The 24412-nt window shown below is 40.1% G+C and overlaps 1 protein-coding gene across 3 annotated transcripts in view; it reads right to left on the bottom strand.

Annotated features, from left to right (window-relative positions):
- Positions 1-23086, bottom strand: part of dapp1 (dual adaptor of phosphotyrosine and 3-phosphoinositides) — a 28247-nt gene extending 5161 nt beyond the window's left edge. The window contains exons 1-9 of one of the 3 annotated variants that reach the window (XR_014699658.1): positions 22744-23086; positions 21009-21131; positions 20378-20511; positions 19027-19157; positions 11053-11100; positions 10812-10874; positions 8810-8895; positions 6479-6604; positions 2321-2408 (exon numbers count right to left, since the gene is read on the bottom strand). Coding sequence is in view for 2 of the 3 variants with exons in the window: in XM_084569027.1 (XP_084425153.1) it covers positions 2321-2408; positions 8810-8895; positions 10812-10874; positions 11053-11100; positions 19027-19157; positions 20378-20511; positions 21009-21131; positions 22744-22799 (729 nt within the window). In the remaining variant the exon portion in view is untranslated. The remainder of the gene's footprint in view (positions 1-2320; positions 2409-6478; positions 6605-8809; positions 8896-10811; positions 10875-11052; positions 11101-19026; positions 19158-20377; positions 20512-21008; positions 21132-22743) is intronic. The other 2 variants (XM_084569027.1, XM_084569028.1) reach the window with 2 other exon arrangements.
- Positions 23087-24412: the final 1326 nt, after the last annotated feature.

Here is a 24412-nt window from a genome sequence, read left to right as displayed (position 1 = left end):
TAGCTTATTTTGACTTTAGTTTCTGTGGGAAACTGGAAATGTGTGATATATCGTATCATAGAGGACTGTCTGGTGTTTAAGAGTAAGTTCAGCAAGCAGAGAAGCACACCTAAATTAGGTTCTCAGCGGCGTAAACAAAGCAGTCTGTCGGTTGTTACTTAATAGTATCACTGTGCATGTCACTGTGAAAAACAGATTTGATCTGTAAATGCATAATTCCTTTTCTCTGTCCTTTTTACCAACAGATTGTCCTGCATTATCCTGCCTGCAAGACACTTCCTGCCCCCCATCTGAAATTTGTGGGTCATTGTAATCACGTGACTGCAAACCACCAATACAGTTACAGTTAGTTAACCCGTTTTTGAGTCTGATTCGCGCTTTCACCGACTTCCGTGACAGCTCTTCCTGCTGAACTTTTGTCAAACTTTTATAAAGCAGCAAATAAAGTGTCCGATAGAAGTAGGCAAAAGGGGCTGCAATATGCGTTCGAAGGCTATATTCAGGACATACAAGTGAAACGCAACGAACAACAAGGCATCCAAACAGAGGCAAAAGCATACCGGTCACAGTCAAAAAATTAACCACCGCATATCCTATTAATCGAGACGGAGGCTGGGACTGACAATATCAAGGAGCAACACTGTTCATGCAAAGCTGGGTACGTCTCTATTCACTTCTATAATCGTTATTACGAAGCAAACGGACTAACGTTACGCACGTATAACGTTGTATTTCTTCAGCGTGTGCTAGCATATCAACAACTATGCAACTTAAACTGTAACGGTGATGTTTTGGTTAGCTCCACAGGGTTTTGCGCGCACATCATTGGGCTTATCCATACCCTGGATATATAGCTACCGACAGTATAGCCTGCCGAGACCGAAAATACGAGACGCCTGCGTTAAAGTCAATGGAGCGCTGTGAAAAAGTGTCGGACCCCTGTGGGAGCTGTGATTGGTCAATCTACATTCTAGGGCGGGGCTTAGCCAAAGGTCAATTAACTCAAATATTGTCTGTTAACCTATCAGAAGCTTCTAAAGCCATGGCATCATCATCGGGGCTTTCCTTCATTGTTTGAAGACATAGTAATCCTTGTGTATATAAACTTCTGACTTTGAAGAAAGTAATAAAAAATTCTCTAAGAAACTTTCTCTCTCATTATTGTGACATAGAAATAATTTTGCTAATCCTAACTGACCTAAAACAGGAGAAGTTTAGTCTGACAGTGAGGGAAAAATGTTTGTCTTTTAACACAGTGTATGTAAACATCTGGTTTCAATGTCAAATGTCAAATTTGGACTCGTCTGACCATAGAACATCACTTTGAAACAGTCCATTTCAAATGAGTATTGGCCCATGGGACAAGGCGTCGCTTCTGGACCATATTCAAATATGGCTTCCTTTTTGCATGACAGAGCTTTAGTTGGCATCTGCAGATGGCATGGTAGATTGTGTTAACCGACAGTGGTTTCTGGAAGTATTCCTGGGCCCATTTAGTAATGTCAGTGACACAATCATGCCGATGATTGATGCAGTGTTGTCTGAGGGCCCGAAGACCACGGGAATCCAATAAAGGTCTTCGGAGACATTTCCAGCTTTTCTGAATCTTTTGATGATGTTATGCACTGTAGATGATGAGAGTTGCAAAGCCTTTGCTATTTGACATTGAATAGCAATAAGGAACATTGTTTTTGAAGTATTCCACAATCTTTTCACGCACTCTTTCACAGATTGGAGAGCCTCTGCCCATCTTTACTTCTCAGAGACTCTGCTTCTCTAAGACATCCCTTTTATAGCTAATCATGTTATAGACCTGATATCAATTAAATTAATTATTTGCTCGATGGTCTCGTAGCTGAATCTTTTTGAACCTTCTTGCTTTTTTAGCCATTTGTTGCCCCTGTGACAACTTTTTTTGGGACCTGTAGCAGGCATCAAATATGAAATGAGCTCATTTAGTGGATGAAGGTGTACAATTTCCCAGTTTGAACATTTGTTAACTTATCTATGTTCTGTTGTGAATAAAATATCGGCTCATGTGATTTGAAAGTCTTTTAGTTTTCATTTTGTATAAATTTAAAGACCGTTACAACTTCTCTGGAATTCAGATTGTCGTTTAGGTTGTCTAGTAGACCGAAAGCTCAGTTAACCAGACAAGTAGATAGCTTTTGTCAACGTCATTCCCTGCATAACTGGTACATGCAAGTACTGTTCTTTGGGCATTTTTTTGTAGTACACTGTAATAGACTTCTAGTTATTTAGGTTACTGGTAAAATCCCACTTTTGAAAAAACTGTGTATAACATGTAGTGTGAACAAACCAGTTTCCATCTCAGGATCTTGATCCACTCATCTGCCTCCACACCTGTCTTTGCACAAAGATAAAATGTTCGCTCTGGAAACACCACACTGTGGACATAGAGAAGTACATTAAGTGAATTAAGGGTGTTAGAAGCAGATCCTTTACGCCCTTCAATTTGCAAGGTGGGGCCTCAATTACGGAGAGGCCCCTCAATATTATTTGTATATGCAAACACCGCAATCCACACGTATGATATAATTTGCAAACGCAAAGTCAAAATTTGTGACTTGTAAATTGGTATTTGCACAAAGGTGTAATGATTTATTCAAATGTTTGGAAACTTGCAAATTAAATCATACCAATTTGTAAAAATATATCACTTCTCGCATGTGCATCTGTCTTGAAATTTCATTTGCGACTCTTACGTTCCATGTGTGAAGTGTTGAATCTGAACCAAAAAAATAAAATATTCCAGTAGGTGACGGTGTTGATCCTGCTTTACCGATGTACATTTGTTCCCCACTCTATGAAGTGCTGAAAGGATGGACTGCACTGTTTTGCTGTTAAACTTGCTTATTCATTTTGAATAAATGATATAGATGAACTTAAGAAGGAGATGTACGGGAAACACTTGAGATCTGACACCAGAATATTGTCATCAGGACCAGTTTTAATAGAATTACAGTAGCCATATTACGTAATGATACAAAAATGTTAATTTCCAATCATTTGTGCTTTGTGCATGTATGTTTCAGCTGCTGTAAGGCGTAACTGCCTAACATTTGGGGCCACAGACCAGGAAATCGACTCGACCATCAAAAGATGGTTACATCTCTCTCCAGGTAGAGATGGTGGCAGACTGGAGAGGATGAAGAGAAAGCAGGAAGTGGACAGCACCATATCTTAAACTCGTTCTGAGAGTGGAGAGAATCCAATTTATCCAATGTATGAACATGTGTAGAATCATAAATGTACAGTTTTTAAATTTGTTAAATATTTGTTTAATGTGCAGGTGTGTGTACTGTTCTGACATTACTAAAAAAATAAACATTTGCTTATTCATTAATACACAGGATTAGATGTAACAATCCCTTGTGCCAAAATCCCAGGCAAAACACATTTAGAGGCCCTGTCCAGCTGAGAAACCCTAACAAACCTACAGTCATGTGATATGACGATTAACCTATAATCTAAATGAACTAAGTAAATGCTGCTGGCTTGTATGGCCCCGCTCAGCAGCAGACGCTAACTCAAACCTTGTGAAATATAAGCTAACCAAATGCTACTGGCTAGCTTAACCTAAAATCTAAATAAACTAAGTAAATGCTGTTGGCTCGTAGGACCACAGAGCAGCAGAGGATAATTCAAACATTGTGAAACATAAGCTAACCTAAGCCTGCTGGCTTGTATGGCCTACTCAGCAGCTAACCATAGCTACCAAGCAATATGAAGACTACAGGAACCTGGCCTAAACAACAGCAGTATGCAGCATGGGGTTTTCAAGTGGGCCCATGCCACCTCAAGAAGGCTTAAATACTGTACTTGTTGATTTTTATATATATATATATTTATAAATAATCTGGATCAAATATGGCACATAAATTAAGTGGCTGAGTTAAGGTTGAATTAAGGCTGACATCAGGAACCACAGGAAAATGGTTTGGCCCACCATAGGGCCAGATTAGGGCCAGCTTTTGTTGCAGTTTGGCTGAGTTGTGGGCCTTATGTGGCACACATGTTGGATGCCAGATGTGGGCCACATAAGGGCAGCAATTCATTCATGCATGTGGGCCAAGTGGAAGTGGGTTGTGTGGCCCATCACTGGGCCAGACCAGTTTTGCTATGGGGGAATGACCGATATCATATGTCTTGCATGAGAATCAATGGAAATTGGTGAAAACAGATCAGATCATTGTAATATTGAAATAAATGAAGGTTTCTGTCACTGCTAGCTTAAAACAGAGTGTTTTGAATTTGGACAAATCACTATTTTATGGATGTTGAGTTACCTTGGGTTGCAGGCAATGTTTGTGTCGTCAAGTTGCATTTGGCTTCACCAAAATTATCATTTGCAGCTTGCTAGCAGGCTAGTCGACTTACCTTACAGTATGCACAAACTAACTAACGAACTAAAGAGGGGTGTGTCACAATATTTTTTCTGAAAGCTATGTATCTCTGGATTTGGCATGAGACTCTGTTTTAAGCTAGCAGAGACAGAAACCTTCATTTACTTCAATATTACAATGATCTGATCCAGAGCTGCCAACTCTCACGCTTTCGCCGTGTGACACACGGTTTTGCCTGTTTTCACACGCACTCACGCCACACATCCAATTTCTCACGCAAAAAAAAAAAAAAAAATCCGATCTTGGTCCGAGACTCTTCCGTTCCTTTTCAAACTCCACGACGGTAGATGGCGCTGATGAGCGCCCCTGAACCTTTGCGCTGCGCTACACCTGCAGTGCACCCCTTCTATGCCTGCACCCCGAGGTAGACAGAAGAAGAGATACAGAGACCGCCTGGACAGCAGGAGAAACCAGAAACTACTTTGAGTAGTCTGATAAAGAAGAGAATCTGAGCTGAGACTAGGCCAGTATAACCATGCACACAGATCACAGACAAGGACTTTACCCAGCTTCTGATCTGCATCTGATACTGATTATGCCTCATTTTAGCTATTTTTGTAATGCATTCATCAGTTTTATTGCTTGCAAAAGTTGTACTGTTTAAGCACTTTATTTGTTACACTTTATTTGTTGCACTTTATTTGTCTCTGATGGACCATGTGGTGGGAGACTTTGAATGAAGAATAATGTCCCTCCCTAACTAATGTTGTGTCGTTTTTGGCTGAACATAAATCATTAAGTGCTCTTAAGAATACAATTGTTCACAACATAGGTTAGGTTTTAGTTAAGAATTAGTTTAATACCATTTTAATCAAAATATCAATCAACCTACCTAGGTCAAATCTTAAACACTGATCTATGAATAAGGCTTTATTGTCATTTAGGCACAACGATAGTTTTCTGGTTGAATGTTCAGCTCAAGTCTACAGACTAAGACCTACAAGTCATGATGCCGAACATGAATCAGAATAAGTTCAGGTATTGCACATCGTTAGCAGACCGCCCAAAAATCCACTAGAATGCTGGAAACCACATCTACTTAATCCAAAATCTCCTGGGGGTGGACCTTCAGCTATGTCTGCTTCACAGAATGTAACCAATATTGTCCATCTTCAGTGGGCTGCCCCTATCAACAGCTTTGGACCTCCCCACAAACCACCAACATGCAGGGTACAACATGGGTACAACATCAAATTAATTTCAATTATCTCATACCTGAGCCACCAATTTGTGTGACTGTGTGCACGGCATAATTTTGGTCACCCACGACAAAATCTCACTCCAAGGTTTTTTGAAAAGTTGGCAGGTATGTCTGATCTGATCATTTGCAGCTTGCTAGCAGGCTAGTCGACTTACCTTACAGTATGCACAAACTAACTAACGAACTAAAGAGGGGTGTGTCACAATATTTTTCTGAAAGCTATGTATCTCTGAATTTGGCATGAGACTCTGTTTTAAGCTAGCAGAGACAGAAACCTTCATTTACTTCAATATTACAATGATCTGATCTGTTTTCACCAATTTTCATTGATTCTCATGCAAGACCTATTTCTACCTGGAGAGAGTTGTAACCATCTTTTGATGGTCGAGTCGATTTCCTGGTCTGTGGCCCCAGATGTTAGGCAGTTACGCCTTACAGCAGCTGAAACATACATGCACAAAGCACAAATGATTGGAAATTAACATTTTTGTATCTTTAGGTAATATGGTTACTGTAATTCTATTAAAACTGATCCTGATGACAATATTCTGGTGTCAGATCTCAAGTGTTTCCCCTTCATCTCCTTCTTAGGTTCGCCTATATCATTTATTCAAAATGAATAAGCAGGTTTAACAGCAAAACAGTGCAGTCCATCCTTTCCTGAGCCGCATTTTAGGCTAACGCTAATCGTTAGCTAACGCTAACCGTCAGCCACATAGCTAAAAGTTAGCGCCCCTTGTTAACATTCAGGCTAGACTCTAGACAGAAATTGTCTTTGTATGCCAACTGCCAACGCATTGTCTCAAAAACAAACGTTATCGTAAACATAAAACTAATGCATTTCACTCACCATGTCTTTGTTGTCTGTCTCACCGGAGTGTGTGGGCAGCAATCAGCACATAGAGTGGGGAACGAATGTACATCGGTAAAGCAGGATCAACACCGACCAGGGAGGGGCTCTTGCATGGGTTAAGACCTTCGCATATGGATCGGATTGGAAAAAGGCGAAAGGAATGTCTCAACATTACGCAAGCGGAAGCAGGGATGAATGTGCGTGTTGGATGATCTGCAAATGCAGATTCAACACTTGACAAATGAAATTTCAAGACAGATGCACATGCGAGAAGTGATATATTTTTACAAATTGGTATGATTTAATTTGCAAGTTTCCAAACATTTGAATAAATCATTACACCTTTGTGCAAATACCAATTTACAAGTCACAAATTTTGACTTTGCGTTTGCAAATTATATCATACGCGGTGTTTGCATATACGAATAATATTGAGACATATCTCTCTCCATACTCTATAGACTGGACTTTTTTGTCCAGCACATCCCACGGTCGATCGGACACATCAATTTGAACTTGCTGTAGTGTTTCTCAAACCATTCCTGAAAAGTTTTTGCTTTATGGCAGGGTGAATTTTCCTTCTGAAAGAGGCTTCTGCTATCAGGGTATGCCTTTTTCAACTACCACACAGCACCAAGTGATTAAGGTTACAGACAAGAAAGATGTTCAGTGTTCACGGATATCTTCAACATCTCACTGAAGTCATGTCACATGCCAGCTTGCTTCAAGGCCTCCACCATTATCCCAGTCCCCAAAAAGCTAAGGACCACTTCATGACTACCGTCCTGTTGCCCTGACATCGGTTGTCATGAAGTCTTTTGAGCGCCTTGTGCTCTCACAATTTAAAGATACAACAGATCCACTCCTGGATCCCCTGCAGTTCGCCTACAGATCAAACAGATCTGTAGATGACGCCGTCAACCTGCCCCTCCACCTCATCTTCCAGCACCAGAACTCCCCCAGAACATATGCCAGGACCTGTCCATCACTGCTACAGGACAAACTCTCCCAGCTGACTGTGCCTGACTCCACCTGCAGCTGGATCACAGACTTCCTGGAGGCAGCATGTGAGGCCGGAAAACACATCTCAGACTCCCGTACCATCAACGTGGGTTCCCCTCAAGGCTGTGTCCTTTCACCTCTGCTCTTCTCCTTGTACATAAACAGCTACACCTCCAGTCATGAGTCTGTCAAGCTCCTGAAGTTTGCGGATGACACCATTCTCATCGGGCTCATCTCATATGGAGATAAGACTGCCTACGGACTGGAGATTGACTGCCTGGTGACTTGGTGTACCGTAACAACCTGGAGTTGAACACTTCCAAGACAGTGGAGAGGATCGCGGACTACAAAAAGAACACAGCCCCACTCCTGGCCACCATCCTGTGTAACTCTACAGTCAACACTGTGGAGTCCTTCCGTTTGTTGGGCACCAACATCTCCCAGGACCTCAAATATGAGCTGAACATCAGTGCCCTAATCAAAAAAGCACAGCAGAGGATGTACCTGCGGCAGCTTTAGAAATTTAAACTGCCAAAGACACCACCCGGTATGCTGCCACCTCTGCTAAGGACAAGAGCAGACTACAGCGTGTCATTTGCTCCGCAGTCCGAAGTCTCTCGACAAGCTGTACACTTCCAGAACTCCAGCTAAAACTGTGGATTTTTTCCCATCCGCAGTGTGTCTGCTGAACAATGCCAGAGCCCCCCAATGAACACATCAAACCTGCCACCATCCCAATGTAAATGTTCCTGTTGTTGTATATACAGGGTATACTGTATATTTTTTGTATATTTGAGTGCCGAGTTCTCTGTTTACTATTGCTATTTTATTTTATTTATGCATACAGTGTGCAACAACACCAAAGCAAATTCCTTGTATGTAAAAACATACTTATATAATAAAGTCTTTTCCTATTTCTGATTCTGATTAATTAATTAGTGTCAGCTAATCAGTCCTTCACATCGTACGTTTCTCTCGTACTCACTCATTACGCTCACAAATCCTTTGTTTATGTTGTCACAACTATGAAATTCTCTGAATAATGCCAATTACAACTACATGTTATAACCAGCAGTCATGTCCAAGCAATTTTCATGCTGCTGCTCTGTACTGCACAAATGCTGTGCTGAGATTTTGATTAATTTGACGTGTAAATATCATATTATCATAACTACAGTCTCTGTAGCCTAGAGGAGCTCTCTGAGCCAAGGTGGAGAAGAGGAGGTATTCTAATTAAACACTTGCCACTAATAAAGACACTACCGTACGGCACAACAGTTTGGTTCATCTTCAGCAAATTTAAGTATGGCTAATGGGGTCACTTACCAGAAACAGTTGACCCTGTCTTGAGAGTAGTCAAACTGGACTGCAGAGCAGGTTCGCAGATCCAGGGCTCTAACAGGCTCCTCACACTGCAACAGGAAAGTATGACTGTTTACAGGGAGGGACTGTCCATCTGGCATACCAGGCATTTTGTACCAACCCCTTTTCACTTTGGTCCTACCTGCGTAATGCATTCGGCAAAAAATAAAAAAAGTCATCTCAAGAGCCACCGGCCCTTGACACACACTGGTCTGCGACCCATTGGTTATTTTCTTGACTAACAGGGGACTGGCCCAATCATATCATGAAACACCTCCTTCCTTTGGCTCGGTGAGCCGGTGTGCAGTGCAATGTAGGATGAACGTAAAGTTATCTGTTAGGATTTTCTGAGATGGAGAGAAAACGCAAAGGAGGTGCAGAGAAACTGCGAGAAAAAAAAGAAACTTGCTCTTTCGCTAAATGTGCCAAAATTACAGACATGTTTGCCATGGCAGGGCCTTCATCAGCTCCCGTGGCTGATGACAGTGGTGGTGGTGGTGGTGACGGTGGTTCTGGTAGTGGCACTCACAGTGAACAGGAACATGTAGTAGAATCTGCGGTAAGCTGGACTGCTTTCAGAACACTTAGGCTGTGTAATGAACAGGTTAAAGCAACCCAAAAACGATAAAACGTCAATAAAATAATTTTGGCTAATGTTCTATGGCCAAGTTAGTTTGGATTGTAAACCCAGGTGAAATTAGTTAACATCCTTACCACTAGCAGCTATTTATAATACATTGTGCACACTGACTAGATGAGAAAATCAGCCTAGATTAGTACTTTTATGTCTTCCGTCCTAACTAAATAGTCTTGAATGTGTTCATTATTGGACTATTATTGTTGGTGGAGTGAGTAGTAGGCTAGCCCAAGGCTAAGCTACTGTTTGGCCCTGGGAAAATGTGTTAGGCAGTTGTTATGTAGGTGGTTAGGGACAATGTACAGAAATGAAAGAAAATCACACAAATTCTATCATTTTATCTATTGCCTATGTTATACCAATGCAGCTGTGTGCCTCTTTACAAGAGAATCCAAAAATTCTAGGCGTATTTGTAAATGTGAAGCCACCACTCACCAACATGAAAAGTGAGTCAGCGGGCAACATTCTGATTTCATTATTAGGCTATTAATTGTTTAACTAATAGGACTAGGCTAAGCTACTTTTTAGGTCTGGATAAAATTAGTTTGGGGCCGTTTTTATGTAGCCCAGGTGGGTAAAGACAATGTAGGCTACAATGAAAGAACATTACACTTTTTAAAATGACATAATTTTGTTCGTTGCCAGTGATATGCCAATGCAGCTGTGTATGTGTTTTATCAGAAAATCCAATAATTCTTCATCCTTATGTTAAAACAAACAAACAACAAAAAACAAACTAACCCCACAGTCTCTATTCATATTTTGTTGAGCTCCCCAGAAGAGAAGAGTGTTAGTGAGAGAGAGGAGAGTGTCGGCGAAAGTGAGGAGAGACACAGTGAGAGAGCAGGAGGACACAGATTACTTTGCCCGTCCTGAGCCTGCTATGTTACAGAGCTTTTTGAAACACCACCCACAATAAAATGCCAAAAATCCAGTAGTGCAAAGGGTATTCACTAGTAAAAATGGATGAATGTTGCTTTAAGATTCATTACTGTGATCGAGTGTAGTGTTAATGAATTACACTTTATGGAAGTATTTAATGTGTCCATTCTCACTGATTCCCGTTAACTCATGCTTAAGTTACGTGGTTAAGAGTTGCACAGTTGGTATACACAATCAAGAGACCAAAAAGGCCGAAAAGGTGTGTGTTACCGAATGTGGTGGGCCGGTCTGGTCCAAAATGCCAGGGCCGATTTTTTGTCCCAGTCCCCCCCGGCTGTTTTACATGAATGTACTACAAGCTCAACCGCTATTGTTGTTTCTCTGGTACGCTCAAGCAACAGAAAGAGCATTTATCTCACAAAGTTAAAAAGCTGAATAGATACTCACCATTTTGTTTTTGAAGTATTTCAGTTCGTATCTATTGAGTGTGAACCATCTCCGTTTCCAATTCTGCAAAAAAGTACACAAATATATTTTTAACAGCCTCACAAACACTGAGCCCCAAAATATTAACTTAATCCTGCTCCATAACAGGTACATAACTAGTCCAAGCAAGGGAGTGAGACTGATATCCCATTTTCTGATAACCACTTATTTGCGTTTAGACATGGGGAGATGCAACTCTTACCTTCATAATTGCTCCTTGTTTCACGAGATAGCCCTCCTTTGTGCCCAGCTAAAAAGACATGCTTGTGTCAGTGGAAACATTATTATACAGTGAGTGAGAAGCAATTATTTTCAAGTATAATTCTGGGTTATTGTACTTAAAGACTGTGCACTGTCAATTTATTTTATACTTTAAGTATAAAATGAATAAAATGTAAAAGATCCATTACAACATATGCAGAATTCAATTAAACATTGACGTCAGTAGAACAGTTTCAGAGAGAAATTAAACATGCCTTGAATAAACTTTGAACAACACTGGATAAAGCAAGCTGAGGGCTTCCAAATACTTACCTCAAGGGCTGAAAAAATTAAGTGGAAGGGCCAAAAGTGACAGTTCTCCAAATGGCCACTTGAGGTTCTCTCCAAAGACCCCTATGCTAAACTTTAGAACTTTATTGCAGAAATACACAACAATCTGGTACAGAGGAAGCATGGGATAAACCTGAGAGACCATCTCAAAGGAGAATGATGCTTTACTTCAAATTGGAATATTTTCAGTTAATAGAATTAACTAGTTAACTAAAGTTCAGAAGCAGGGCCACACTCATGGACATAGCTAACTGTGGCTTAAGCATGCAGTCTGTCTCTGTTATTATGGCAACAGACAGGGTTTTGTGCTATAAAGCCTCAACTCGCGTCGCTCCCTATATGGTCGCTCCCTATATGGTCGCTCCCTGTATTCACACAAGAAATACGTAAATTCAGCGATTCTGACTTTTAAATCAAAGCAGGTTAAAAGTTCCCTTGAGAAAACAGAAAACTACTCACCATGGATACTAAAACCACAGATTCATGCAATGATCTGCTCAGGGATTTTTTTACAGTGATGATATTCACACATCAGTCCAATCACAGCCACATTTTGCAACAAAACCCCTTGTGCCCCATCAAACTTATTTCACAGCCTACCAGACAACATCTCTCCTAATCAGTTTCAAGTTTCATCTCCTTTACCCAGGAGGTCCAGGACCAGAGGTCATCACAAGCTTCACAGACCGGGCAGTTGGCACACCCTTGTTGTTAGCTGTCTCACTTACAATGAATTAGCCCTCCATGTCCTCACTGCTTTCTAGATCCGCAACAAAGATTAGAGATTAAACTGCGACCTGTCTTCAGCCTGCACAAAGGCATGAAGACCCCCCTTTCAGCCGATACCACAATAAGATCTGGTTAGATAAATGGAAGTATCTGTGCAGAATATAAACAGTACATTTTAGAAACAAGAGTAAATGATACTAGGTGATGCATTTTACACGGTAGATTGATAGTAGTAATTGTAGAAATGTTTAGTAGATATATGAGTTCTATTGATCTAAGTTCTGGTGAAAAATGTACAGACAGAGCTCATCCAATGCAAAGTTTTGTCCAGGACTATGATATATTAATTGGAGAGATGAGTTCATCAATTATAGTTTTATCGTGGTAACACTTGTGGCATAAAGCGTTTGCCTAGCTTCTATAGGTATATAGTGTACTCATAAAGAAAAAACAATGGCCCATTGCTTATGACAATGGACAAATACATGAGGTATCATAACTAAGTTAAAGAATTATGTATGCCATTTCGATAGGAATAGATAACTGTAAGCTATGAAGACTGGACAGGTTGATGAGGCCAGGACCACAGATGAGAAACATGCAGCTGTGCAGATCAGAAATATGAAGTTTCCAGCCAGACACAGATGCACTATAGGAAGAAGGCAAGCTGGCAGAAGCAGTGTGATGCTTTGGGTAATGCTCTGCTGGGACACCTTGGGTCATGCTTTGACACATACTACTTATCTAAACATTGTTGTAGATCACCTCTTCCTGGAAATGGTATTCCTTGATTGCAGTGGCCTCTTTCAGTAGAATAATGCGCCCCCCCATAAAGCAAAAAAGGGTTCAGGTTTAAGGAACACAGCAACTTCATGGTGTTGGCCTCCAAATTCCATAGATCGCAATGAAAGCCCCATTTTTCAACTCGCAGGGCTTAAAGGATCTGCTACTGATTTCTTGGTCCCAGACACCACAGTTGGTAATAATGTTATGGCTAATCATTCCATTTCCCATCATTCATTTGTACACATTAACACAGTTTCTGCTACTTCTGCTGTTTACTTATGAAGCCAACACAGCTATACAAAAGCCTCACTCAGAGCCCCAAGGAGCCTCAGGCAAATTAAACTGGATATTTTCCTTCTCTCCCCTATCCCAGCTACAGCTATTACAAAGAAAAAAATATTGTATATATATTGTAATATATGTTTTTTCTTTTGTTGTTATCCTCCTCGCTGTCCTTTTTGGGGTATCTTTTTGTGCCTTTTACAAAGGCCCAGTTGGGATATCCACATGTCTTAAGTGCCCGTTTAATGTGTTTTTGCTCCGTCTCCTTGCCATACAGTCTAGTGGGTACAGTCTGTGCTCTGTGTTGGAGCATTCTGATGACCCCTAGTTTGTGTTCCAGGGGGTGGTGGGAATCGAATAATAAGTGCTGATCTGTGTGTGGGTTTTCTATACACTTCAATGTTGAGGCTTCGGTGTTCTTCCAAATGCACTAGACAGTCCAGCTGATGGTACGGGAGTCTGAGATGTGTTTTCCCAGCCTCACATGCTGCCTCCTGTCAGACAGGAAGTCTGTGATCCACCTGCAGATGGAGTCAGGCACGGTCAGCTGGGAGAGTTTGTCCTGTAGTAGAGACGGAACAACCGTGTTGAAGGCCGAGCTGAAATCCACAAACAGGACCCTGGCATATGATCTGGGGGAGTCCAGGTACTGGAGGATGAGGTGGAGGGACAGGTTGACGGCGTCATCCACAGATCTGTTTGATCTGTAGGCAAACTGCAGGGGGTCCAGGATTGGGTCTGTTAAATCCTTGAGGTGAGAAAGCACAAGACGCTCAAAAGACTTCATCACAACTGATGTCAGGGCAACAGGGCGGTAGTCATGGAGTCCACCAGTCCTTGGCTTTTTTGGGACTGGGATGATGGTGGAGGCCTTGAAGCAAGCTGGCACATGACATGACTTCAGTGAGATGTTGAATATATCCGTGAACACTGAAGACAGATGATCAGCACAGTGCTTCAAGGTGGATGGAGACACAGCGTCTGGTCCAGCAGCCTTGCGGGGGTTCTGCCTCGTAAACAGCCTCTTCACGTCCTTCTCCAAGAAACTAGGGGTCATCAGAATGCTCCAACACAGAGCACAGACTGTACCCACTAGACTGAATGGCAAGGAGAAGGAGCAAAAACACATTAAACGGGCACTCAAGACATGTGGATATCCAAACTGGGCCTTTGTAGGCTCAAAAAGATACCCCAAAAAGGACAGCGAGGAGGATAACTGTAGTGTTTTGTGCAGGAGACAATAATCAGGCCGGGCATGGCTTCAGAACACTTCTTTACTTCGAAAACTTCCAGCAACAGACACACCCACTACAGGTGCCGCTTGGCTCAGTAAACACATCCAAAAAGTGTTGGCCAACCAAAACATAACACAGCAACTAACGGCCTTTGCCGTGAAGGCCCACAGTGTGACAACTTCAATTGTAAATTACTTCAATCTATTACAATAACAACAAAAGAAAAAACATCGTCATCCCCTACGTGGCTGGAGTGTCCGAGAAACTCAGGAGAATTTTCAGAAATCACCGTATTTCAGTTTATTTCAAACCAGGAAATACACTTAGGCAAAGACTAGTCCACCCAAAAGACAAAACACCCAGGCAAAAACAGAGTAATGTGGTGTACGCCGTTCAGTGCAGTGAGGAGTGTACAGACTTATACATTGGGGAAACCAAACAACCCATCCATAAACGCATGTACCAACACAGCAGAGCCAGCTCATCCGGAAATGATTCAGCGGTCCACCTACACCTGAAGGACAAAGGGCACTCCTTTGAAGATAACAACGTCCAAATCTTAGCCAGAGAAGACCGATGGTTTAAAAGAGGAGTAAAGTAAGCCATCCATGTCAGACTGGAAAAACCTTCACTAAACAGAGGAGGTGGACTGAGATTTAATTTGCCATCCATTTACAATACAGTTTTAACTTCTGTACCCAAGAAGTTTCAATCTCATTCACACCTGGACACTTGAGCCTCTGACGGACAAGAGTCATTAGAGCACCATTCATAGGGAAGAGGAGGGGGACAAAAACAGTCCCCTCTCAACAACAGGTAAGTACCCAGTCGTTAATGGAAATTAGCTGCACCAGTTTCTGGTTTTTAGCATAACAAGCAAGTTTTTTCAGGAGGAGTTCCTATTTAAACCTCAGACTTCCCACCAGTCCCCTAGAACTGAGGAAGCTACTCGGATGAGTGGTGAAACGTCTTCTCAAAAAAACTCTACATGTCCAGTTGCCTTTTTTGAACCTTTTTTTTGGATACTAAATCCAGCTACTGTAAATGGCGCAGTTTTTATATATAGCGCTTTTCTACCTATTGGTACTCAAAACACTTTACAGTCACAGACGCATCTATCTATTCGCTTGCACAAGCACACACACCATTCACACTCCATCATATAAGTTCGATATGATGGGAGTGTGGGGGTGCGTGAGATGGAAAACGTAATGGCAGAGAACAATCTTCTAGCACAGGGCTATTCAATTAATTGGGAATTGGGGCCAGCTCATGAAACTGAGGCAAACTAAGGGGCCAGAGACATTACAACCACATATTGAAGAAGTCAGTGTATTCTATTTTGTAAATGCAGAACAGCATATGTACAAAGGGTTGCCATCTCCCTGAAAATTAAATAAGGGACACCTCATTGGCAGGGCCAGCTGACCTGACTGCCTTCACCCAATTTTTTTTTAGCTTTTTTTTGTGTGTGAAATTATGTTTAAACTATTTGACTCAAACCTGAATTGAATTAGATTCATATTTTTGAGCGATATGAACATGTGCAAAACAAATTATTATTCAACAATTTAGTTTTAATACAAAATAACACAATTAACGGAAATCTGTCCTGCTTAATTTAAAACTGTATAAATTAATATAAAACAATAGAAAGCAGAGCATCCCTCTTGTAAAAGTGCAATAAGAAATGTTCTAACAGAAAGTGTGAGTAAAAGTTGTTTGCTTTGTTGTCTTCCAGTATCTTCTTCGCAAACAACAGTACCTCGACCACTGAGATGAGCAGGATTCCCGCTGTCAGCTCATTGGTCACAGAGCAGGAGACAGCCTGAGAGTTTACCATGAATTTTCACATAAAGCGCCCTGTTATTCATTCATTCCATTGACATTTTACACACTATTTTTGATTCTCACTGTAATTCGGGACGCATACTTTTGTTTCTAAATACAGAACGATTCTGTTTTTCAAGGGACGGTTGGCAAACCTCCTCATATGGACAACTACTGAACTCATTTTTGTTTTTTAAGTAGAGAGAGATATTTTGTCTTGTTAGCCAACCTTCGGGCTTGAAAGAAAGAAGCCGCCAATTGAATAGCCCGGACATAGGCGATATGCCTGTATTGTCTCAATTCACTCCTATTTGGGGTAATCAACGGCTTACACCTTTCTGGAAGGATGGGGGATTTAGGTCATAGAATGCAAAAGATATTCAGAAAGTAAAGTAACTTTATTCAGATGGAGTTTTTCTTTCATTCAATTGGTTATGTCAGAGATACCAAATCCTGAAGAAGCACTTCTTCACATATTAGCAGTTAAAAAGCTACATGCACTCAAAACACAAAAAGATAATGTGTATACCATCTTTATCTAAATGTGAGGAAATAACACTTACTAACTTAGAAGGGAAGCGCCAAGTATCTAAATATTACAGTATATTAGTTGCACATTGTACAGAAACAACACTAGATAAAGTAAACACCTGGAAAAAGGAGATATTAACGAGTTGGAACGGAATGATGCCTGTTTAAAGCACAAAAACAAACAATAAACACAAGGTTTCAATTACTTCAATAAGTGGTTGATGAGAGTGCACATAGCACCTGTCAAGCCCTACCATATATGTGTGCACCAAATGTTTGAATGAAAAAGGAACTTTATTCCATTGCTTATGGGAATGTGCAAAGATCCAAAACTTCTGGAAGGATGTTATACAATTTCTGTCAGAAATGTTCTCTTAATTAATCCAATAATAATCTAATTAATTATTATGTTTATGCAAATCGAAATATCTGTAGTTTCTACTCGTTACATTGGAAACACAGGCTCATTACTTTTTTAACCTCCATGGATGACAAGACGTAAAATATGTGACATGATTGGACATGACTAGAGCACTGGACTAGAGAGGGAAAGTCGAAGAAGAAGAAGAGGGACAGTCGAAGGAAAGGTATTGTTGAGAGTTAGAGAGAGAACCTCCAGCAGCATGGAGGAAGGAAGTGAACTGGAGTGTAGTGCTGATAGCGAAGCTTCAGAAGACATTCCCCATCCATGGCTTTATTTAAGAGAACTGTTCGATGTTATTGGCTCCAAGAATTCATGGCGAATGCATAGCTAACACTAGCTGCTCTCAGTTTAAAAAACAACCCAATAACCCTCAATTTATCCTTAAAAATTATCCGGATGCTCATGCAGGACCTCTGGTCAGTTCAGTCTAGATTATTCTGTCAGAACTTTTTTCATTTTGCAAAATTATCAATGGATGTATTGTTTCATTAATGGCAAAATCGTTTTTACTTTCTACTTAAGTACATTACAGAGCCTGTACTTTCTTACTTTTACTTGAGTAAAGGAGTTGAATCAGTACTTTTACCAGAGTATTGTTTTACACAAGTATCTGTACTTTTACTTAAGTACAGAATGTGAATACTTTGCCACCTCTGTATGTCACCAATACGATCCTCTGCTTGTTCCAGTCTCCCTGCAAAGTCCTTAAAGTCTGACTTGATCTCATTTTTTTGCAGTCAAAACTCAATTGCTGCAATTGCCTAAGATAACCGCGGCTCATGGAGTTTGCTTGTTGGTTAGCGTGCTAGCATCTTCCCCTTTTTCCTTGAGTCATTCGGTCTTACTCTGAGCCTTTTTATGATGGCCCAAGGTAGTTTTAGGTTGTTTGGTCGACATGTCTTAGATTACAGATACACTTAACTGTAATTTGATAAAGATTGTGTTCTCATTCCTAAAGAGCCCGAAAATGCGACCGATCAGCTCCGCACCATTGCCACACCCCCGTCCTCCAATTTATTATCTAATTTCTAGAATGTTAACTGCTGTATGCCCCCCCCCCCCCCCCGCAGTTACCCACTCCTACCTGAATGAACAATTTTCATATGATATCTCTTATATTCTCAAACTGTCATGTAACATCATCAGCTATATCTTGTATTTGTATCATCATCAGATTCTACATGTACGCTTTTATCAGATTTATCTATCTATGTATTTATATCGTTCCTCCTATCCCCTCTCTTCTCTCACTTTTTCTTTCTCTACCTGGCTGACTTTAGGCAGATGGGTCCCTCCATATGATTTTGGGTTCTGCTCAAGGTTTCTTCCTGTTAAAAGGGAGTTTTTCCTTGCCACAGTCGCCTTCAGGCTTGCTCTGGGGGTTTCAGGCTGGGTTTCAGACCAGATTTTGTAAAGCGTCTTGAGACAATTTGTAGTTATTGATGCTAAATGAATAAAATTGAATTGAAAAAATGAATTGAATTGTAATTGGTCTGGCTTCTAGGTTTTAGCTCGCTGATGGCTTGCTTCTTTTTTCTCTTTTCAGACTCTTGAATTGAAGGAATAAATGTATTTTGTCAACATTTGTCATTAGTATGCAAATGGTCATTTATCCCATAGTGGGAACACAAATACTTATTTTTTATGAAAAATAAACTGGATAGTTCTTACACTCTCTGGATATATATTGTACATCATAGCTAATTGCATAATATTAATAAAAAATATATAAAAAGAAATCTTCTCAGAGGTATTTTGATATATAATAAAATCAGTTGTTCACAGGTGTGTGTAGTAGTTGTCATACCGATGGCGCATTTGCCACTAGATCCTTTTCTGTGCGGCCTGTCTGCATGGCAGTGTGAACTCGCACAGACTCGTAGATTGATGGTTCCTCCACATGCCAGGGATATGGACACTTCAGTACGATAAGGGTTCCTGTTTGGGACACGGAGAGGAGATTAGATGCTTGATTATCTAGCATTAAGACACAGAAGGACAGATAACATCCACCAGCACAATGTATAAGGGAGATTTTATGACAGCTGTTTTTGTTTCATGTGTGTAATCTGTACGTATGAGGTATGCAAATCTTGTGTTTGGTTTGACAGTTGACCATCCGATTGACCATCAGGTTTTCTCATTTTATATAATGACAATTCAAGGGCAATGGCCTGTTACCCACAGGTTACAAGATAGTATATCTCTATTACTTGCTGTGATGATTCATCAGTGATATTCCTGGGGTCATTTGGGGTTTTGGGTCTTTCAACATCATACCCACTCACCCATGTGGAGCGCAGCCCATCTCAACAGAGCCTTAGGGATTATACGTAACCGGTAAAAAACTTTTGATTAACGACTGTCGAAAGCTTTTCTAAGTAGGTTGCTTTTGCAACCTTTTTTGCAAAAAGTTCCAGCATTGACCAATGTCCCTGCCAAAGCTGAAACCAAGTCTACAAATTCGCATGAGAGCTTATGTTAACTACATTTCTCTATTGTGCCTGAATGCCTCCTTTGTGAATAAAGATAGATGGTCTCAGTGTTACGGCTTCTCTTTAGAACTCGCAAAAGCCGCTACTGAGCGGGTCACGCAGTCAAGAACAAAAGACAGTCGCAGATTCAGCGTCACTTCAGCTTGGATGCCATTTATTAATAACAAAAAAAGGGGGACACTTCAGCTGATTATATTCCTTGTGTTACAAAAAAGGAAAAGAAAAACATTTCTGCAATCTGCCTTTTGCAGTCAAAAAACTGTCCCGCTTCCCACTTTCACCAGTGTTTGCATTACTTTCCCCGGGTGTCCTAAATCACTTCTCAATCACTGCAGGCGGCAGCTCTGACCCAAAAAAGGAGGGGCAAACAACAATAAACAAAATTTGCAGTCCATAATACATATGCTACAATACCAAAAAAATATTATGTTCTAATAAACCAAGTAATTTAAACGTCTGTTTTCAAATAAAGTTATAAATAAATGTATAGATTAACCAAGATTCATTTTGGCCTCAACACTCAGAATAAAGATTGTTTGCCATGACACCACATATAATAGGCTACATACTTCCATCATAGGAAAGCAAAATAATAAACACTGTTTTACTGTTTTGAGGGGTAATGTACAGTAAACTTGTAGGTCAAGGTCATGGTCTACATACCTGTGTCACTGCCCAGGAGAGGCTGATTAGCAAAGTGGCTGACAAAGTCTTGGAGGGTTGCAAACTCGTTAAAGCCAAAAGCATACCCATTGTCTTTGCGTGTCACGTGAAAATGCTTTACTGAATCCTTTGCCCTATGTGTCAGAGTTAAAACAAACATTTAATGTCAGATTTTATTTATTTTTTTACAAGAATATAATAATTTATTTGCACTTTAGCATTCAAAGTGAGCAGAGCAAAATTCAGGAGAGTTAGGCAGACATCAGAATGTCTACCTGGAGAAGATTTCACTCATACTGACAAGTAAGGAGACTAATGACTATTGCCAGAAAGAGCAGCTGCAACAACAAATTTTAGTTAAAATTTCTCCCATCACTACAGTGGTTTGTTTTCAGTACAAAATACAAATGGAATGATTACCTTTTTGTTGTTGTTTGTTTAGTTAGTTTCTTAAACTACTCTAAAAATATAAACCAAATTTTATGTTAAATGTTTTTAAACACAAGCCAAGCAGCCAATCACGAACATTTTATTAATAAAGCAGTGAATTGAAGAACAACATCTACTCACTTACACTTTTCAATAATGACTGATAAAAATTTTGAATGATGGTAGGAATAGGCAGACTGACCTGACAGAGAGGGCGAAGCAGCCTGGTCCCTCATTACTGTTTCTCAGGAGGTAACTTCCATCCATTCCATTGGACAAGAGAAGGGCCTCTGCAGCGTGGCGGGACAGGTCATAGTGGTACCACCTTCAATATATATATATATATATATATTTATATACACTGATCAGGCATTAATGTTATGACCACCTGCCTTACACTTTGTAGGTCTTCCTCGTGTCTCCAAAACAGTCCTAACCACGGACGTAATTTGGAGGGAGGGGGGGGCACAAGGGACATGTCCCCTGCACTTTTTCAAAAGGCCGTTTGGTCCCCTGCACTTTTTACCGTCAAAAAACAATGTTACGCTATAGTAAACAGAGACCCGTCAAGCAGTGGGATCAAGCGGAAAGTTTAGGCCGCCCACAAGCTCCTCGATTGGCTCTGCCGTTTCTTGTGTGATTGGCCGTCCCCGCTGTCACTCCACCTTGCTTGCACACCGGTCTGCTAGTCTGCGGTCAGGAGTCCTTGTTAATCTGCTACTGTGAATTGGGCGTTTGTTCTGCCTGGGTCACGTCAGCTAGAAGGATTGTAATATCAGAGGTTTCATTTACATTAACGTTTGAATCGGTGTCCATGTGCGTATGTGCGTGAGTGTGTGTGTGCATGTGTGTTTGGTAATTAGGCGCAGCCAGGGTGTTTAAAAAGAAAAGTGGACTTCTTTGTGTAAATTACTCAAAGAAATGCGTTACACCCATCCTGCAACACATTCACTGGCTCCCAATAAAGCAGCATATCCACTTCAAGATCATCATTTACAAAGCTGATGATAATTGTGAAACTACGTTTTTTCCTCTATGACCGTAAAATTGACGATTGTTGCACCCCAAATTGTCCCACTGTTCATATCATGCATCAATATATTTTTGTCAGGTGACGGATAGTAGAGGTGCAGAAGGAGATACAAGAGGAAACACAGAATTGGGTGATAATGTTTTGCTACATGCTTTACAACCAGTCAAACCAAAAAAGGGAACGTTAAACATAAAAGTAGCAATAGAAAACTAGAAGTACTACTAGAAAACACAGTGAACTGAAAGATTAGAGTTTTATTAAAAATACTTGTTTTATTTTATTTTTTTTCATTTTATTTTATTTGTTTACGTGTAATGAGTGCAACAACATCCAAGCAAATTCCTTCTATGTATAACCATGCTTGGCAATAAAGTCTTTTCCTGATTCTGATTCTGATCAAAATGTACTTAACAGTTCAAGCACAATCTGCACAGTTCCCTTTTTATTTAAATGGTTGCTTCTTTATTTATATCCAAACTTCTTTTTATCAGACATTCTTTGTATATATTTTTTGTTGTTATTATTTCTTACTTTTTACTGTGTATTGCAGTATTGAAACACCAAGAAAAAAATCGTAAGTGTACGCATACGTGTCACGATTTTGTTTGTAAAAGTAATTGGAGAAATTGCCTAGAACTTATAACATTTTAATGCAAGGTAATATAAGGCTATAAACCAAAGAGTAATTTTACCAAAACTGTTTTTTTTAATATAAGGTTAAAGTTTCTCGATGCTTGTGAATCTGTAGCCTACCACTCCCTTACGACCATTCTTTGTTCAGTATCTTGTAAAGTAGGAACTTGAATCGCGGAAGCTATCTGGTTCCAAATTTTTACAATTAGTTTTTAAAGGTACTAGGCAGTGAAAGGTATCAATAACGACATCAAACTGTTAACGGTCTTACCGCAAAGTCTCTAATTCGTCGATTTCTTCGGAAGACGCATCACTGTAAAAACTCATCTCTCCAGAAGAATTCAGGCACCACGTCTAAATTTGTAGGTCTTAAAAGTTCAACAGTTAAAAAGAGAAGTGAGAGCGGTTAGCTTGAATCGAACACGGAAATAAACTTTGAGGAGACATTTGTAATAATACACGTCTGTCGGCCAGACCACTATTTATGAGATTTTCAAACCCTGAAAAAAATAAAATAAATACACAGGAAGAAGAGTGACAAATCTGAAACTCTGAAAATGTGTTGCAGAAAATTAGAATATATTTGAATTTGAATAAAAACTAGTCGCTCCTGTTGTGATAAGGTACAAAAAGGAGACGTCTTGGGTAAAAATCACTCATCTCATTGCGCAGCAACTGAGAGAGGCATGCGCAGGGACTGTCTACAAAATGGAACACTGAGAAGAGGTTCACAAAAAAATTAATAATAATTATATGAAAAAAAATATAGTTTTACTAATATTCTTTATAGTGTCATCAAAATCATTACTACTCAGTAATGTGATACTATTCAGGGATGTGCAGTCAGGGGAGGCAGGTGAGGCACTGCCTCCCCTACACAGACAGTCCCCTGCACTTTTTCAAAAGGCCGTTTTGGTTCCCTGCACATTTTACCGTCCAAAAACAACGTTACGCTATAGTAAACAGAGACCCGTCACGCACTAGGACCAAGCGGAAAACGGCCGCTCAAGCTGAAGCCTGTTTTCCTTAGTTCAGACCGCCCACAAGCTCCTCGATTGGCTCTGTCGTTTCTTGTGTGATTGGCCGTCCCCGCTGTCACTCAACCTTGCTTGCACACTGGTCTGCTAGTCTTTTTTTTATTATTATTATTTTTATTTGCAAATTACAAAATACAAGCAGAGGAAATATTCATACAAAAAGAAACAAAAATAATGTTGTCGGATACTGAACAATAATTAATTTAAAAAAAATAATAAAATAAATAAAATAGAAAAAAAGTGTGTGTTGGGGGGGTACATAAGGTCAGGTCCTTCCTTCTTTAACATGTATAACAGTTAGGTAAAATCAAAAACCAAAAACCGACAGCCAAGTAGCAAAAACTGAAGGGGAGACATGGATTAAAACAACAAAAAACAAGATATAGCATCATAAAGCTTTCTTGCTTTTCCACAGTGCATTTTCTTCAGAGATAAAAAAACAAAAAAAACAATTTAAAGTCATTAATAAAACACATAGGCTAAAGGAGGGCTTTGTATCTCTCCACTTACAACAATGAATGTGATATTTACCCATAAGTATCACCACATTAATCATATCAGAAACTGCTGAGTTCAGACCATCCAAATAGAAAAGAATATGGGACATATCAAAGGTCGGAATGTCAACAACCTTCAGTGTTATCCAATTTCTAATGTCCAACCAAAAATTTTTCACTATAGGCCATGAAAAAAAAAAATGTTCCAATGTTTCGTCATTAACACTACAAAAGGTGCAAGGGTCCACCTCAAACTTAAATCTTCGTTTAAGAAATTCTGCAACAGGGTAAACCCTATTGATTATTTTAAAGTGAGTCTCTTTGACCTTTGGTGAAATAGTCCATTTTACGAAATTTAGAATGTGCTTTAACCATACTGGACTCTTGCAGCTCCTTATTGTAATGT

The sequence above is a fragment of the Chelon labrosus genome, assembly GCF_963514085.1.
Source record: "Chelon labrosus genome assembly, chromosome: 20".
Lineage (NCBI taxonomy): Eukaryota > Metazoa > Chordata > Actinopteri > Mugiliformes > Mugilidae > Chelon > Chelon labrosus.
Note: the sequence above shows the minus strand (reverse complement) of the source record. Positions and strands in the feature narration are given on the sequence as shown.